The 16,304-nt window shown below is 34.1% G+C and overlaps 1 protein-coding gene and 1 pseudogene across 1 annotated transcript; both read right to left on the reverse strand.

The window, feature by feature from the left end:
* Positions 1 to 8,265: 8,265 nt before the first annotated feature.
* LOC107778875 (uncharacterized) lies at positions 8,266 to 9,982 on the reverse strand (annotated as a pseudogene).
* Positions 9,983 to 12,689: 2,707 nt separating this feature from the next.
* LOC107778874 (pectinesterase-like) lies at positions 12,690 to 14,839 on the reverse strand. The gene is made up of 2 exons (XM_016599199.2): positions 13,839 to 14,839; positions 12,690 to 13,465 (listed from the first exon to the last, which is right to left on the reverse strand). The coding sequence occupies exons 1-2, from the start codon at positions 14,776 to 14,778 to the stop codon at positions 12,765 to 12,767; spliced, it is 1,641 nt and encodes a 546-aa protein (XP_016454685.2). The 5' UTR covers positions 14,779 to 14,839; the 3' UTR covers positions 12,690 to 12,764.
* Between the last annotated feature and the right edge of the window lie 1,465 nt (positions 14,840 to 16,304).

Here is a 16,304-nt window from a genome sequence, read left to right on the forward strand (position 1 = left end):
AGTTTCGGGGTTAGGTTATTTCAACCCACCCTTCCTCGGTGGATAATCGATACTCCCAAAGCATTTATTTAAAAAAATTTTACCACTCAATTCATATTCTTTTATTTGTCATTTATTTTATTGGCATCATTGGCCATAACGCAATATCATTCTTGGTACATTGGTCGTACTTTATAATTAAAGCTCACTATTCCATTTTCAATCATTATCATGGATAATCAACAACAAGGCCTTTCAAATTAAGACTTTAAACACATACTTGAGCAAATTAGGGTCTTAGGCACATATGATCTCTTATACAATTTGATGTGATCACTTTTATTTGGACTTGACTTGAAGTCACAATATTTTAATACATACTCATACTTCAAATAATCTCCCGAAGAATATCATACTTTGAACACGCTCCCGAAGAACAACATAACATGATAAGAATATTTCGAAATATATTTTGAACATATTCATATAAATACATCTTTCGACACCAAACTTATTCATAAAAGTCAATTCATAATGGACAATTCGGGACTACAAGAACATCGTGGGAATTCAACTTCTTACAATTTCTTCAACTTTGAGCAAGAATTGATCCATGATGGGCTTAGGAACTCCCCCTCTCACTCTTTGGCACTCTCTCATTCTAGAACATATTTTGTTTTTCCTTAATAAGTGGTCCATTACTCTAATATATTGAAATAGGGCCGGGTAAAAAAAATTAGAAGAAAAGGAGCCCCGTCACAGATCTGCGGTCCGCAAAATGGGCCGCGAAATGGTCCTCCGGAACTGGGAAACTCTGCCCCACTCTACGGTCATTCTGCGGTCTGTAGACCAGTTTTGCGGTCACATAAAGCGCCGCAGAACCTCCCTCCGAAAATTTTTCATGTTGGTTTCGCGGTCGATCTGCGGCCCGCGAAACGGTTTTGCGATCAAATAATGGACCGCACAATACCATCCAAACTTGCCCAGTTTCTTGCTTCACTCTACGGCCCGCAGAGTGATTTTGCGTCCTCATAGTAGGCCGCAGAAATGTCTTCTTCTGCCAAAAACTTTTCTTTACTCCCCAGCGCACTGTTCAAATCAAAAAGTTCTTACCGATCTCTACATTCGTCAACATATAAGCCTAGTTTGGCACCATGAAACCCCAAGTTTTTAGGCAAAATTTACGTGGCCTTACATTTGGTATCGGCTTCGGAGTTGCGCTCGGAGGGAAAGGCGTTTGGACAAATTTGTTGGAATCCAGGACCTTCAGTATCGGTGGTGCTCTTAGGATTTAATCGACCCTGGAGTTATAGGTCTCCATTTTTTTGTCGTTGGCTTCGATTTTCTTTTCTCCCGATTTTACCCATTTTGTCAGTTCCTCAAGCATCTTTATTCTCTTGGGGTTGGTTTCGGATTCTGTTTCCCACGACCTTTCTATTGTCGATCCATTTCTGTGAGTATTTTCCCGGGATGGTTCGGGCTCGACTCTGCTGGGGGCGCGACTTTGGTTCTGCAACTGGGCTATCATTGCCTGTTGAGTCAGTAACATTTCGCAAATCACCCGCAAGTTAATCCCATCACTTTTGCCGTCGTGTGTACTTCGGGCTATCGACCGGGCTCCCCCGCGAATGTTGTTTTCGAGGTTAGTAGGAAAGTTTGTTTCGATAGCCACGTGTGAGTTAGCATCAATTGGATCCGCGACTGGGAATATGTTGGGGTCAATAGGAGGCACCTCGTTGCTGGGCACCACATTGTTGTTCTTGCCGTGGTGGCCGGACTCAGCATCAACTTTCAAATGGGCAGATTGGGAGTCTGACATTTTAATTTGACCTGAAATTAAAAGCTCAAAGAACAAGTGTAAAATAGAGTGTATTATGGAAATTTATATTAAATTGCCACTATTATCCTTATCCCCACGGTGGGCGCCAAACTGTTTACCCTAAAAAAAATAGATAATAATTGAATTTATATGTGATTGAAGGATATGCTGATTAATTCAATACAAATGATAAATAACATTAGATTAAACAGATAAATGATGTAATAAATTATCAACCAATTCAGGGGAGTGATCTCGGACTCAGTAACGGCTTAATACAATGCTTGCCTTCGATCCCGAGGCTCACAACAATGAAGAATTAACAGAGAAAATAAGAATATATTGCCTTGATATGCATGTTACAATGTGTCTAATGAATAGTTAGACTCCTCTTTAAATAGTAGGGGAGTTTTACCCTAAGTACAATTCCATAAAAGATAAAAATCTTTCATTTTTCTAATCATAGATTTTCTGCCGAGATTCACGCCGTGACATCCGGCTGGGCGTGGATATCATGGCGCTTTGCTAGTCGTGCTCGATTATCTGGTAATGCTCTTCGAAGTTTTGGGGTTCGAATCGAACCTGGGGGATGTGGCCCCGATTCTTCCGATGGCAGATGTTTTGCCCAGACTCCAACTCGAGGAGCTCCTTACCCCGATTCCGATTTTTTACGATCATGTCTCTGCTCCGTTTACTCCATCGAGAACCGAGGTGTCCAACGGGCTCGGTTTAACCCGTATACAATGCGTACTACAATTGGAATAGAAATAGTTGAACGTACCTTATCTTTAAAAAATAATAGAATGTAAGGCGTTCAATTATAAATCAATACTTTTATCTGTCTTAGAATATACTCTTCCCAAGAGCAAATTAAAGGCTTTTGAAATATAAAAAAAATAATAGTCACAACCATGCAAGAAAAATAATTACATGTGGCACCTATTAAGATGATTTATTTTTAACATATAACATAACATTGTTGAGAAGTTTTTTCATAATTTTTTCAGTATATGTAAGAGTAATAAAATATATGGTAATCACACGAATTACATAATTGCGTCGAGTTCACACCTTTTACTTGAAAATATTATCCAGAATTACGAAGAAGTATAGGATAATTTTGAAATTTATTCCATGTCGTTTGAGTTAAAATAATTTTAAATTTTTTGGATAAATCTCTACTATTTAAATATGTACTATCGAGAATAATCAAGAATTACGTGGACATGAAGAATAAATACATTTAAAAGAATTATATTACTCCAATGCTCTAAATATAACATTCGTACTCCTCAACAAATCAGTACCTTAAACAATACAAATATTTATTTTGTTAAAAAATAAATATTTATTATCTAGAATAAGGTAAATATGAAAAAGATAGATAGTTTGAAAAAAAACTTAAATTCATAAACCCAATATCTTCAAACGATACACAAAGGTAAAATCAATACCTTATATTATGCAAACATCCTATTTGTTTGGAAAGTTCCAGTTGATTTTCACATTCTATATGAATATATTTTCCTTCTGTCACAAAGCCGATCCAATCATTGTGTTTGTAACGATCTGATCGGTCAGTTTGAGCTCTAGCACATCGTTCAGCGGTTTGAGGCCTTGAGTAGCTTCACTTCATGTTCTATAACTTGTATGTGTGGTCAAAATTAGATTTCGGAAAGTTCGGAGGTGATTTGAAAAGAAAATTCTAAATTCGGAAGCTTTAAGTTGGAAGAATTGACTAAGGTTTGACTTTTAAGTAAACAACCTCGGAATCAGAATTTGAAGGTTTCAATAGATTTGTATGATGATTTCGGACTTGGGCGTATGTTCGGGTTAAGTATCGGGTGGTCTGGGAGCATTTCAGCGCTTATTATGAAAAGTTTAAGAATTTCTTAAGTTTGATTTGAAGTGGATTTTGGTGTTATCGATGTCCATTTGAGGTTCCGGGCCTTGGAATCGGCTTGTATCATGAATTATGACTTGTACGCAATATTTGGCGTCATTCCAGAATATTTTGGTATAGTTCGTACGAGTTCGTCGAAGTTTGAAAGTTTGAAAAAGGATTTTGATCGACAATTCGTAGTTTCGATGTTGTTTGGCGTGATTTGAGGGCTCGACTAAGTTCGTAATGTGTTTTCGGATGCGTTGGTATGTTTAGTCAAGGTCCAGGGGGCCTCGGGTGGATTCTGGATGATTAACGGATCGGATTTTAGACTTAAGGAAAAGCTGAAGAATTCTGGTTGTTGGTGCAACCGCTTCTGCGGAAGCGTCATCGCAGAAGCGAGGCAGTGAACCGCAAAAAGCGGCTGGAAGTGAACTGGGCAGACACCGCAGGTGCGAAGGAATTCCCGCACGTTCTTGATCGCAGATGCGACCATTGGAGCACAGAAGCGGAGGTTGGCCGAGAAGGCTTGGGGCGCAGAAGCGGACATGGAAGCGCAGGTGCGCGAGCGCAGAAGCGCTTGATGCCCGCAGAAGCGGAAGAACAATGGCAATACTAGGGGCGCAGAAGCAAGGGCTGTTGGTTTGTGCTGGAGTCGCACCTGCGATGGATTTTCCGCAGGTGCGGAGCTGCAGAAGCAGCTACTGTTCCGCAGGTGCGAGGAACCGCTGGACAAAATTGGATTTTTATACGGGATTTGGCCCATTTTCTTTCATTCTCTCTTGGTTTGGGCAATTTTTAAAGAGTTTCAAGTGGAGATTTTCATTAACCATTGCAAGGTAAGTAATCCCCACATAATTTTAGTGAAATACTTGGATTATATACGGCTTTTTACATGGAAATTTATGAATAATTTTGGTATTTTAAGAGGAAGACCTAGAATTAATAATTTTGGATTTTGACCACGATTTTGAAAATAGAATTAGGAATAAATTATATATTTAAGTTCGTAATGCTATGGGTAGAGTTTATCTTTAAAAATTTTCAAAATTCGGGCACGTGGGCCCGAGGGTTGACTTTTTTGGCTTTTTGAGCGGAGTTGGGAATCATTATAAATTATTAAATTATGGGTAATAGGGTATATATTTATGGATTTACATATTGTTTGACTAGTTTTGGAGAGACGGGTATCAGTTTGATGTGTTATAGTGGTGTTGGAGCCGGCTATGGAACTTCGGAGCGAGGTAAGTCTCTTGTCTAACTCTGTGAGGGGGAAACTACCTCTAGGTGATGTATTTGATTTGTGTTACTTGTTGCGGGGGGTTACGTACGCACGAGGTGGCGAGAGTCCATATGTAGCTAGATTCATGTTATGTTCGGGTAGACTTAGGTTTCTGTCATGCTATAACTGTACTATTTGAGTTGTTCCTTGTCTATTAAATTCCTTCATTTTACTTTACGGCTTGAGACTAGATTTGCGTAGAGTAATAGACTTGCTATTGTAGAGATTTGACGGGCTTCATAATTAGCTGCAGAATAATTGTACTCCTATTACGAATTTCTCCCGCGCTATGCGTTTTTATCGAAATATTTTTCTTAAAATTTATAACTTAGACGTTTATTTGTGAGTGAGGTCAGAGACTCGTCAAAGCTTCTTAATCTAATGGGATCGGGTCGTTCGCCTCGGTAGGATTTTGTACCACACTCTCATGGGAGCGGGCCATTTTCCTCGGCAGTATAATAGATGCATCTATGGTTCGTGTCGTTCGACCCTCGACAGTGCACACAATATGATGGGATCGGGCCGTACGCCTCAGCATTTATATAAAATACTCTTACAGAATCGTGCGTAATATTTGACAAGAAACCAGTGTATCTGAGAGTTTTTCTGATTTGGATTGTGACGAGCTATCTGGATATATATATGCTCCGGTTGAGGAGGTAACTGCTAATTGAGAGCTTGAGTTTATTGTCGAGATGAGGATTGTACAACGTACTTATATTTGTTTATTTTGTTTACTTTCTCTGTCTCGCATATGTTTACTTCTTATTGTACATGATTTATTGGACCACTAGTAAGTGTCAATGTCGACCCCTCGTCACTACTTCTCCGGGGTTAGGCTAGATATTTACTGGGTTGCATTGATTTACATACTCATGCTGCACTTGATGCACGTATTGTGCAGGTATATATATGTCTGGTGGTCTTTTGGGCGCAAAGGCGTAGCTAATGCGGGGACTTTACCGTGACCTGCATTCCATGTCACGATCCGTAGCCTGCAGAGTCTCCATCAGAGTTATTTATATTCTCTTGTCTAATTTGTATTCTAGATAGACGTTGCATTTTATTATATTTCCTAGTTGATGCTCATGCACTTGTGACACCGGATTTTGGGGGTTCATACTGGTTGTTCATTATTGTAGTTCATATAAATATTATCATTTTACCCTGTAAATTCTATTTTATACTGTTTAATTAATGAAAATTTTGATTTTAAAATAATAAAAATGAGTAATTAAGTTGATCAATCACTGTTGGCTTGCCTGACGGCGGTGTTAGGCGCCATCACGACCTTTAGTGGATTTTGGATCATGACAGTGTTCCAGTTAATTTAAATTATTTTTAAACTAGTCATCACGCATACTACATTAAAATTAATATTCTAAAGTATTTGCCTTTTAGTTGAATATATATAAATTGATGTAAATCTTGAATTAGAGACAATTCATGGCACATGAGCATATAATGAAAATAAACCGTTCAACAGAAAAATTTGTTAAACTTCAATATATAGAAGACTTGGACGTACTTGTTCTAGGAAACCTAATCTAACATCCGTCGATTTTTTTTTGTTGAGAAATTTGTAAAGGAATCAATTACTCATATTGAAGTAAAAATAAATAATAAGTTAAAGAGCACAATCTCATATGTATTATTAGAACCACTTTATGATCGTGTAAAAGAAAAATATTCATATAAACTTGCCCCTATATTTTTTTATCCTTTAAAATTAGATTTGATATTTGAAAAAGTTATTATATAATTATTTTCTTTTTATTTTATATTTTAAAAATTAACTCAAATTATTTGAATTATGTAGTAACTCCTAATATTTAGGAACACAAAATATATCATAAAAGATACTAACTTAATTTAGTTTTAACTTTATATGAACTAATACAAAGAATTTTCCACTTTGTTCAAAATGTTATAAATGTTTTTAGAGCGTAGTACTAAATTTTTCTTTTAGTAAGTGCCTTGTTATAAGGAATTGTAATTAGGAACAACAATTCTTTTTGAATGAAAATTATGGACGTACTTTTCTAGCTCAAGCAAGATCAATGTTGTAAGGTTGGGCATATGTGTAGTTTAAATCGAAAAAGAATTTCTATTATTATATAATTTATCATTAGATTCTTAAATTATACAAATATTTAAAGGTATAAAAGTCATCAATGTTTCAAAGATATTTTATTCGTTCAACATTTAACATAAATTATTCGTATTTTTATAATAATATAGATAGATAGATATAGATAGATAGATAGATATAGATATAAGTATAGATATAGATAGATATAGATAATATACAATGCAAACTGAATTAGTTGGGTCAATTAATGTCGAATACTAAATGCTTATTTAAAGAAAAAAGAGTTACACGAGTAATACTCTATACTTTTTGTGTTTTTGATATCGACCTTTGACTAAAATTACAATAATAAATTCTATTTGTTTGCTCAATTTAGCTTCAGGCAAAGGTGAAAAACCAAAAACAAATGAGAAGATAAGCAGGCTTCTGTCAAATCAAACGCAAGCTGTAGCAGCGGTACCAGTTCATTACAATAGTTAGGTATGGTTTGGTATAGTGTATAAGAAATAGTATTGGATGTGGTATATTAGTAATGTTGAAATTAGTAATGCTGAGATTAGTTAAGTTGAGATTATTTTTTATCGACTGTTTGGTTTGGTGCATTATTTTACATGCTAGGCAGTTCTATCTTTATACATGCTTATCAATATATTAAAAGTCATAGTATTGCTAATGCCATAGTTTGCTATGTATTAAAATAGTACTGAATATGATTTATGATTAATACAAGTATTAGTTATATATAGATTGAAAAACATTACCAAATAAGAGATTAATACTACCAAAACTAATATGTGTATTATTACATTCTACCAAACGACCCCTTACATACTCCAAAAGATCAGAACACATACAATTCACAAGGAAAAAGGAGAACTCTTTTAAGCTTCTCCATGAATCATTGAAGCTCTTTTTGCACAAAGAGGAGCAAAAAACATTTTTCCAACTATTAAAGTTACTCTTTTCGTTTCAGTTTATAGGACTTAATTTGATTAGGTAATTGGTTTAATAATGTTTTTTAAAATTTATAATTTTAAGCATAAAATTAAATTATTTTTTACTATAAAAATATATCATTAAGAATAAAATAAAAATTTGTAACCATAAAAAAAATTTAATTGAGAAAAATAGAAAATTAAAGTTAAAATTTCTTCTTATAAAAAAATAAGTCATTATTTTTAAATAGACTAATAACAAAATAATGTCAAATAAAATAAAATTGAGGGAGTAATTAAAAACGACCCATTAATCCAAATATTTAAGGGAACCATCTACTTTCTAATCTCCATACTTAAAAGAACCTAAAACTAAGATAAAGATAATGTAACTAACACTTCAAAATTTCTTTAATTTGCTTAAACTTTGTCCAACATTTTTAGCCGGCATATATGTTGGTATAAAGTAACAGATGTCCGGTGAAATAATTAAAAATATCCACATATTGATCGAACATTATCATTATTAAAAAGAATCTCATTTTATGTGGCAAATTTGAAGTACGAGGCTAGCTTGAAATTTATATGTGAATTTGGATACGAATTCTTCCAAAAAAATAAATAAAAGTTATATACTTAAAAATAACATAAAAGAATATATTACAAGTTGCAATACTTAATGAAACTACAGGAGTAACTAACAGTAGCTAGTATTTCAAATTTGAAGTACTTTCATCATGTGACTAAGTGGGCGTTTGGACATAAGAATTGTAAAATTTTAAAATAGGGGAAAATATTTTTTCAAGTGAAAATGGTATTTGAAATTTAGAGTTGTGTTTGGACATGAATATAATTTTGGGTTGTTTTTTAAGTTTTGTGAGTGAAAATTTTGAAAAATAATTTTTTGGAGTTTTTCGAATTTTTGAAAAATTCCAAAATGCTTTTTTAAGTGAAAATTGAAAATTTTATGAACAAAACGCTGATTTCGAAAAAAAGTAATTTTTTTTTTTTTGGAAAAAATGAAAAAATTTCTTATGTGCAAACGGGCCCTAAGTAGATGGGAGTAGATGAAGTTGTCTGCTGCCTGTCCATGTTAAACTCCTAAAGATTAACGTATGATATCTCCAAATCACCTTTCTTGCTCGGAATCAAACTTCCGGCCAGTGAAGCGGAAAACGGCCGGCGGGTTTTCCGGCGAGGCATGTTTGACCCAGTTCTACTCTCAGTAATATACACCGGCCCAGAAATTGATCCACTTAATACAACATTCCGATGGTGAAAATTGCTGTATTTAGGACTTTCATTTAAAGGCTTCCTTTTATTCCACTTGAAGAAGAACAGAGCATTTCTCCACCATCTTTTCCGGTGGTTGTTTTTCTTGATCTGTTTTTTTTTGTCACATTCATAAATGGTATTAATATCCCAAAATATCGAATATTGGAATAAAACGGTTCAAATAAATATCATTAGTAAGAATTTTGTCAAAGAGACTAGAAAAGAAATGAAGCAATATCGGTGTACTATAACAACAAATTTTTGCGTCAGGACAAATTAAATAATCAAGACAGAAAATAACATAACAAATTGAAGGATTTGATTTCAAGATATAATAAGTTACAATCTATATAATATTCTTCTGATTGATCTTGATATTTTTTAGATTCGTACTATTGATCTTGAACTCAGAATTTACGTTAAAAGTTATAGGGACGATATTCCCTACGGGATTACGCTAGGTATGATATTATTACAAGGAAAGATAGGAAATTTACCTGAAAATAATCAATTCGAGGATCGAAGCGATTGTCACTGAAATGTTGAGGTACTGCAACGGGGAAAATGGAAGACTTGTTTGACATTGTTTTCCTTTTTAAGAAGCAAAAGGTTTTTAAAGTTTGTAGAAGGGAAGGGGGAAGTGAAGACTAGAAAGGAAGCTGAATAAAAATGGGAAGTCAAAAGTGAAATATAAATGAATTAAGCGCGCCTTTGGGGGCTTTAGTGGCCGTTGGTATTTGGCAACTCTAGTAATAAATGCTCTTGTCTATTTGGCTTTCTTTTTGTTTTTCAAAATATAAGATTAGTATTATTAAAGACTAACAAGATTAAAACTCAACATGATTAAAACTCAACATCAACTAATTTATTTTAAATTATATGGACTTTTTTGTTTCATCCTGCATATTTTTAGTTAAAGTCAGATGGTTTCTATGAGATAGCAATCTTTCAGGGCAATTTCATTGCACGTGATCTTAGGTCTACATTGTCCTTTTTAACATATGCAAACAACTATAATTTCGGCTAGGGGTGTACATGGACCGGGTTGGTTCGGTTATTTTCAAAACCGAACCAAACCAACTATATCGGTTTGGATTGATTCGGTTTTGTCGGGTTTTTTGGGTTTTTGAGTTTTTTGTTACTTGAATATTATTTCAATCTTACTTTGTTAAGTATTTGATAAGTAAATATATATTTAGTAAAAATATAAAAAATTGACAAACATATTATTATCGATTAAAATATTCTTATGGGAGAATTCTATTAGTAACATATAATAGTTATTTTTTTAGTCGTCTGACAATAATTTTTCGTTGATGTACACTTTCAGGTTAACGAAATTTAGTAATTAAACATAAAAATTAATATGATACCTAAATATTAATAATCACTTCAAATTCGAAAAAGATATAAGAATTTAATAGATCTTAACATATGATATGAATATGGAAGAACAAAGAGATTGACGTTCAGTAATACTTGATAAGAAAGTGATCATACAACTCATTATTTACGGTTAATAAATATGGAGCACTTCATATTTTATTAAATATTATATCCCGTAAGAGAATTCCAAATATTTCTAGATATTTTTTAAAGTAAATTCTATATAAAATCTTAAAAGTATATATAAAAATTATATATTTATAAGTCGGGTTGGTTCAGATTTTTTTACTCAATACCAAACCAAACCAAGTCGGATTTTTTAATCGGTTTGGTTTGACTTTTCGATTTGGTGCGATTTTTCGGTTCGGTTTGTACACCCCTAATTTCAGCTATAAACTAGTGAATCTGGAGGTTGAAGCAAGAAATGATCATACTATTTCAAACGACATGACATTATGTTATTTTATCCGCCTCTATGTGTGCTACTTTAATTTACATTTTCTGGTCTTATTTAATCTTATTTAACTATACATCCATTTTAACATTTTCATTAAACAATAGGAGTAGTAAATCCTAGCTCCGCTACTGGCCGGAGGTGCACATGATTTGTAATAATGAACAAAATAAATATATGGTCCTTATAAATGATTAGAGAGGCAAAAACAAAAATAAAAATAGAGGGGAAGTGGTTGGAAGATTGGATCGTTGAATGTTTTTGGGATCATTTCTGACGAGGCCTTCCGCGAGAGAAAATTGCAGAGCTTTTTGTAGTTAACTTACAAAAGCTTCACTGTTATTCATATATAGACCATTCACGTGATTGAGCTAAAGAGAAAATGATGTAAAAGCCAGAACTCAGGTGATGACATGTTGCCGGAAATTTGATTAATCTTTTTGTCTTATTTTTTCAGTCTAAATATACATCACACTCCTCCGATGCGGTCCTTTCCCCAATCCTGCATAAACCTGAGATATTTTGTGCACCGAGCTACCTTTTATTTTTAGTCTAAAATTAAACGAAAGCAAAGTGACTATCCGATGATAGTCACGAGCATTTAGAGGTATGAAGTTAAGCGAATCTTACTATCTGAAAGAGCTTGGTTTCTTAAGGGACTCTTAATAAAGACAGTATTTTTTAAAAAGTAAGCCTTTCAAGTAGGGCTTAAAAGAAGCCAGGTGATCTGATCAGAAGATAAAGAAGGTAGATGAGAAGATAAGTGGCGAAGGACTTTTTAAAATTCGATCGGTGTAAATACGATATTCATTAGTCTTTGTCCTTTTTTAAGAGACTTAATGAATTTTGTGATTTTATTGATACAACTAGTTCCCATATGAAATTAACCTCCATTTATCATCTATGATGTTGCTTGTTTCAGTCTCTTTTGTTGCTCATTTATTGGGAGAATTAATAGCACTATCCATTACTGGAGCTAAACTTATTCATTTTCATGACTCAGTTTCCCTAGATTTTGAAGTTTTTGCCATCCAAATCTAAGAACTTCTATCTTTAAACAATAATTGGATTTAGAATTAGGGCAAGCAGACATGGATCCAAATTTTGAATTTATGGTTTTTATAGTGACCTCAAGTTAAAACTACAATAATAACTTTAATTGATTCATAATCAAATATTTATAGTATTAAATTTCTTAATATATATATATATATATATAAGGTGGGCAAAAGAAACTAAATTCACGTGAATTCATAGCCAACACATATCTTTTTTACCTTTTCTTTTCGGAAGTTTGTCAATTTATCTATCAAAATTGTCATTTGTCATATTTTTAATATAAAATAATGAATTCGATGTCTCAATTCATACCAAAATTAACTTTGCTAATCGAGCATGTTACGTTGTTTTTTTAGAGCGACGGAGTGAAAACTTTTACGAACTATTATGCTGGAAAATTCAGGGATTAAGTTCCCCGGAACCTTTGTAATTAAGGTGATGGTTTCTAAATATAATTTAACTCATATACACGAATAGTGTAAAGGCTTTTCGATTACTAATTTCGCAATGTATAGACTATTACCCGCACTAAAATGAATGTTTTATTGGAGAAGAAATTTTTACTTAAATATTACAAGTCATATCCAAGATAGAATTAAAATTAAACCCTAATCATGACAGGTTCATATGGTACACCACTCAACTTAACCCATTCATCACCCATAATAAACACACCAGGAGTAAATTGTGCAGCAACCTGAGGTGCAATTGTCTTTTGGTAACCTTTCCAATTAACCCTACTATATGTAATTGATCCTGGACCTCTATTTTGATACTCAGCATAAAACAAAGTGTCAAGTGCAAAATTACCAACCCAAGGTGACCATCCCTCTGGTGCAATAAACCCATCAATTTCAGATTGCATAATTATTGTTCTTGAAAATTCTTTCCATGGCCGTCCTAAATACGCTTTAATTGGTGGTTGAGCAGCAAGAAAATCGTGTTCGGCCTTAATTTGACAATTTTGCATGACTATTCCACCAACTCCGCGATGATCTTTTCTACCTTGTGCTGTTACCATACAAGCTTGATTATCCATTGGTTTTCTTACTATCATTTGGCAGTTTTGGAACACGGCTGCAGCGTCACCAAAGATGAAATCTATGGTTCCTGTAATGGTGCAATCGCGGAAGAATTGGCGATAGGAGTGGACGTATAGTGTGTCTTGATAACCATCGATTTGACAGTTGTGGAAAATGGCCATGTCTCCCGAGACACGAAGTGCAACGGCTTGGTGCTTCACTGGTCCTGCTGTGTTCTCGAATCCGATATCTTTAGCCATGAAATAATCTCCATTGACAGCTGCATGAAATAGAAAATGTCAAGAATGAACAAATATGTGTACTATTTTCATCCCGTCTTATGTGATGGTATTTGACTGAATAAAGAATTCAATGCGTTTGTTTGACTCATGCATCATATTTACTAACATTTTAAGAAAATGTGAAATTTTATGGCCGGGTGTAGGAACGATGTTAAACTTTTTATGTTATTTGACCGAATAAAAAATTCAATGCATTAGTTTGACTCATGCATCATGTTTACTAACATTTGAAGAAAATGTGAAACTTTGTGGCCGGATGTAGGAACAATGTTCAACTTTTTAGAGTATTTTAAAAGGAAAAAGTTTCACATAAATTGAAAGAAAGGGAGTAGGATGAACGAAATGACTTACCAAATGTGGCGGTTTTAAAAGTGCCAGTGCCATCAGCATAGTTCAAGCTACCAGTAATTTTAGTCTTGGTTGGGCCTTCACCAATAAATATTATGTTGTTCATTTTCCTTGGAATTTCAACATGCTCATTGTAAACACCAGCCTTAATAAAAATGACATATTTTTGAGTATTCTTTTTAGGCACAGCATTAAGTGCCTCATTTATAGACTTATATTGTCCACTTCCATCAATTGCAACTATAACATTTGGCTTAAGGGAATCAGAGAGCATCCTTTCGTGGGCGTCTAATAATCGTCGGTTTACACCAGGGATATTCAAGTTGGCTACAACTTCACCAAAACTCGAAACCATAGCTAAACCATTGCTCGTGAGTTCCCCTGCATTTTTCAAAAGTTTTTTCATTTTCTCACCAGTATCACCAGTCGTGTTCTCAAAAGCGTCCAAACATGTTTCTTGATAAGTAATGGCACTACTGAGCCACGTTTTTAAGTCATCGGTGTAATCCTTGATTTTACTGACCTCAAATTTGTCAAATTTGTCAAAAGACCTCGTAAGATCATCAATTGCAACATCAAGAAGACCTTGGCACGTTTGTAACGCGTCTTTTGTCCTAGGATCTTTCTTAGCTTCATCAATTAACGAAGCAGAATTTTTTATAACGTTAGAGAGATCGTTGATTGTGGCGTTAAACGCCACTTTAATGAGTTCTTTTGGATCGTTGATGTTCTTAGCATTGGCAAGACTTTTTTCACAAGTTTCTTTGTAATCAGTGGGTTGACAAATAGCTTGGACAGACTTGGTAGAAGTTGAAAGGTGAGAATCAGTAGAATTGGATGAATGATCTTCATTCCTCTTTGTGAATGAGATGGCTGCTGCCACCACACAAGCCACTAGAAGAATTGAAGCAACACTAGCAATGGCTAGTTTCTTCACCCCCATTATTTTATCTCTTTTATTTGAAATTAAAGATTTTTTGGGGTTAATTATTTAAGAGGTTGTTGATCCCCTTTGGCTTGAGATTTTGCAAAGTGAAAGCACCTATTTATAGTGAAATGAATGACATTATTGATAGTTTTCTGTTCGAGAATTTGAGGATATGAAATGATTCCAAAATATTGGTGGAAGAAAGTTTTCCTTGTTTTCTTGGTTGTGCTACAATTCAGGTTTAACGTAGAATGTTAGTATTACATGTAATTTTCCTGTTCTATTCTCTCTTTTTCTTGCTCTAATCAATTGTTTTCTTCGTCTGCTACGATCTATTCATGTTTTCTGTACTTTTTTTTTAATCCAAAAAACATAATATTGAAAGCATAGAGAAACATACCGTGAAATAAGACTATACTTAAAAGGCAAAATGGGAAATCATCAACCTAATTTTTCCATTGATATTTACCCAAAAAAAAAAAAAAAAATTCCATTGGTCAATAAGAGTCTATTGGTCTTGTTAGTAATTTATGTTCCAATAAAAAATATAGAGAGCCTAATTTTTCTTAAATATTGGATTGACACGGGCTTAAACATAGCGAGATGGATAGTCAAAAGTGCTGATAATAGAAATCATTTACTCTGGATTTAACTAACTGTAATTATTTTCTTTTAAGAATTTTGAAGAGTAAACCACTGCAACTAGAACCTGGTCATTCTCCATTTTTAAGATTTCAATAATGAGTCTCTTTTGAAACTCAGTTTCCAATTTCCTATTCCTTTTTAAGTGTTGAGAAACTTCCCTTCCAAGAGGCCAGAAAACTTTCACAAAAAAAATTCCAGATCTTTTAAGATTTGAACTGTTGGAAGCTAAATCGGCTCCTCCAACCCCAACCATTTTAAATATAAGAAAATTGTTAGGATAGTCAAAACTCTCGGTCAAAATCTACCCTTCTTCATTGTGCAGACTGCAGTTCCAATATTTCCTTCGTCCTTTATCTATGATGCTTGGACACTCCGAAAATATCAGGTGCGTGTCGGATCCTTCAAAAATAGTAGTGTATTTTTGGAGAATCCCACACGAGTGCGGCAGCATTTTGGAGAGTCCATGCAATATAATCCTTTAGCCTATCTAAAGTCTTAATTTCCATAGTTCATAACACATTTGCAAACATATTCTTCAAATTTTTCCAGGTGCATACGAAGCTCATTCATTCTACGACAGCACGGCAAATGACAAACAGCGAAAACTCTCAAATTAATTGCGCCACTGTCTGCAGACTCTCCACATTCACTTCTGCACTAATTCAAGTTCAAGTCTAAAGAAGCTTCAACGGACAATAACAAATCCTTAAGCTTGTTTGAACTTCCAAATGGAAATGGAATTCGAGCAGTATGAGTAAAGAGGATATAACGACCTCCATCTGGAGGCGTTGTCTTATACCTTCTCGGAAAACTACCAGACAATCTCAAAATACCAAAAATGCAATAGCAAGCACAACTATTGGAGATTCTCTCAGAATGAGCCAAATGGAATTAAT

Source organism: Nicotiana tabacum, chromosome 13 (assembly GCF_000715075.1).
Source record: "Nicotiana tabacum cultivar K326 chromosome 13, ASM71507v2, whole genome shotgun sequence".
Taxonomy (NCBI): domain Eukaryota; kingdom Viridiplantae; phylum Streptophyta; class Magnoliopsida; order Solanales; family Solanaceae; genus Nicotiana; species Nicotiana tabacum.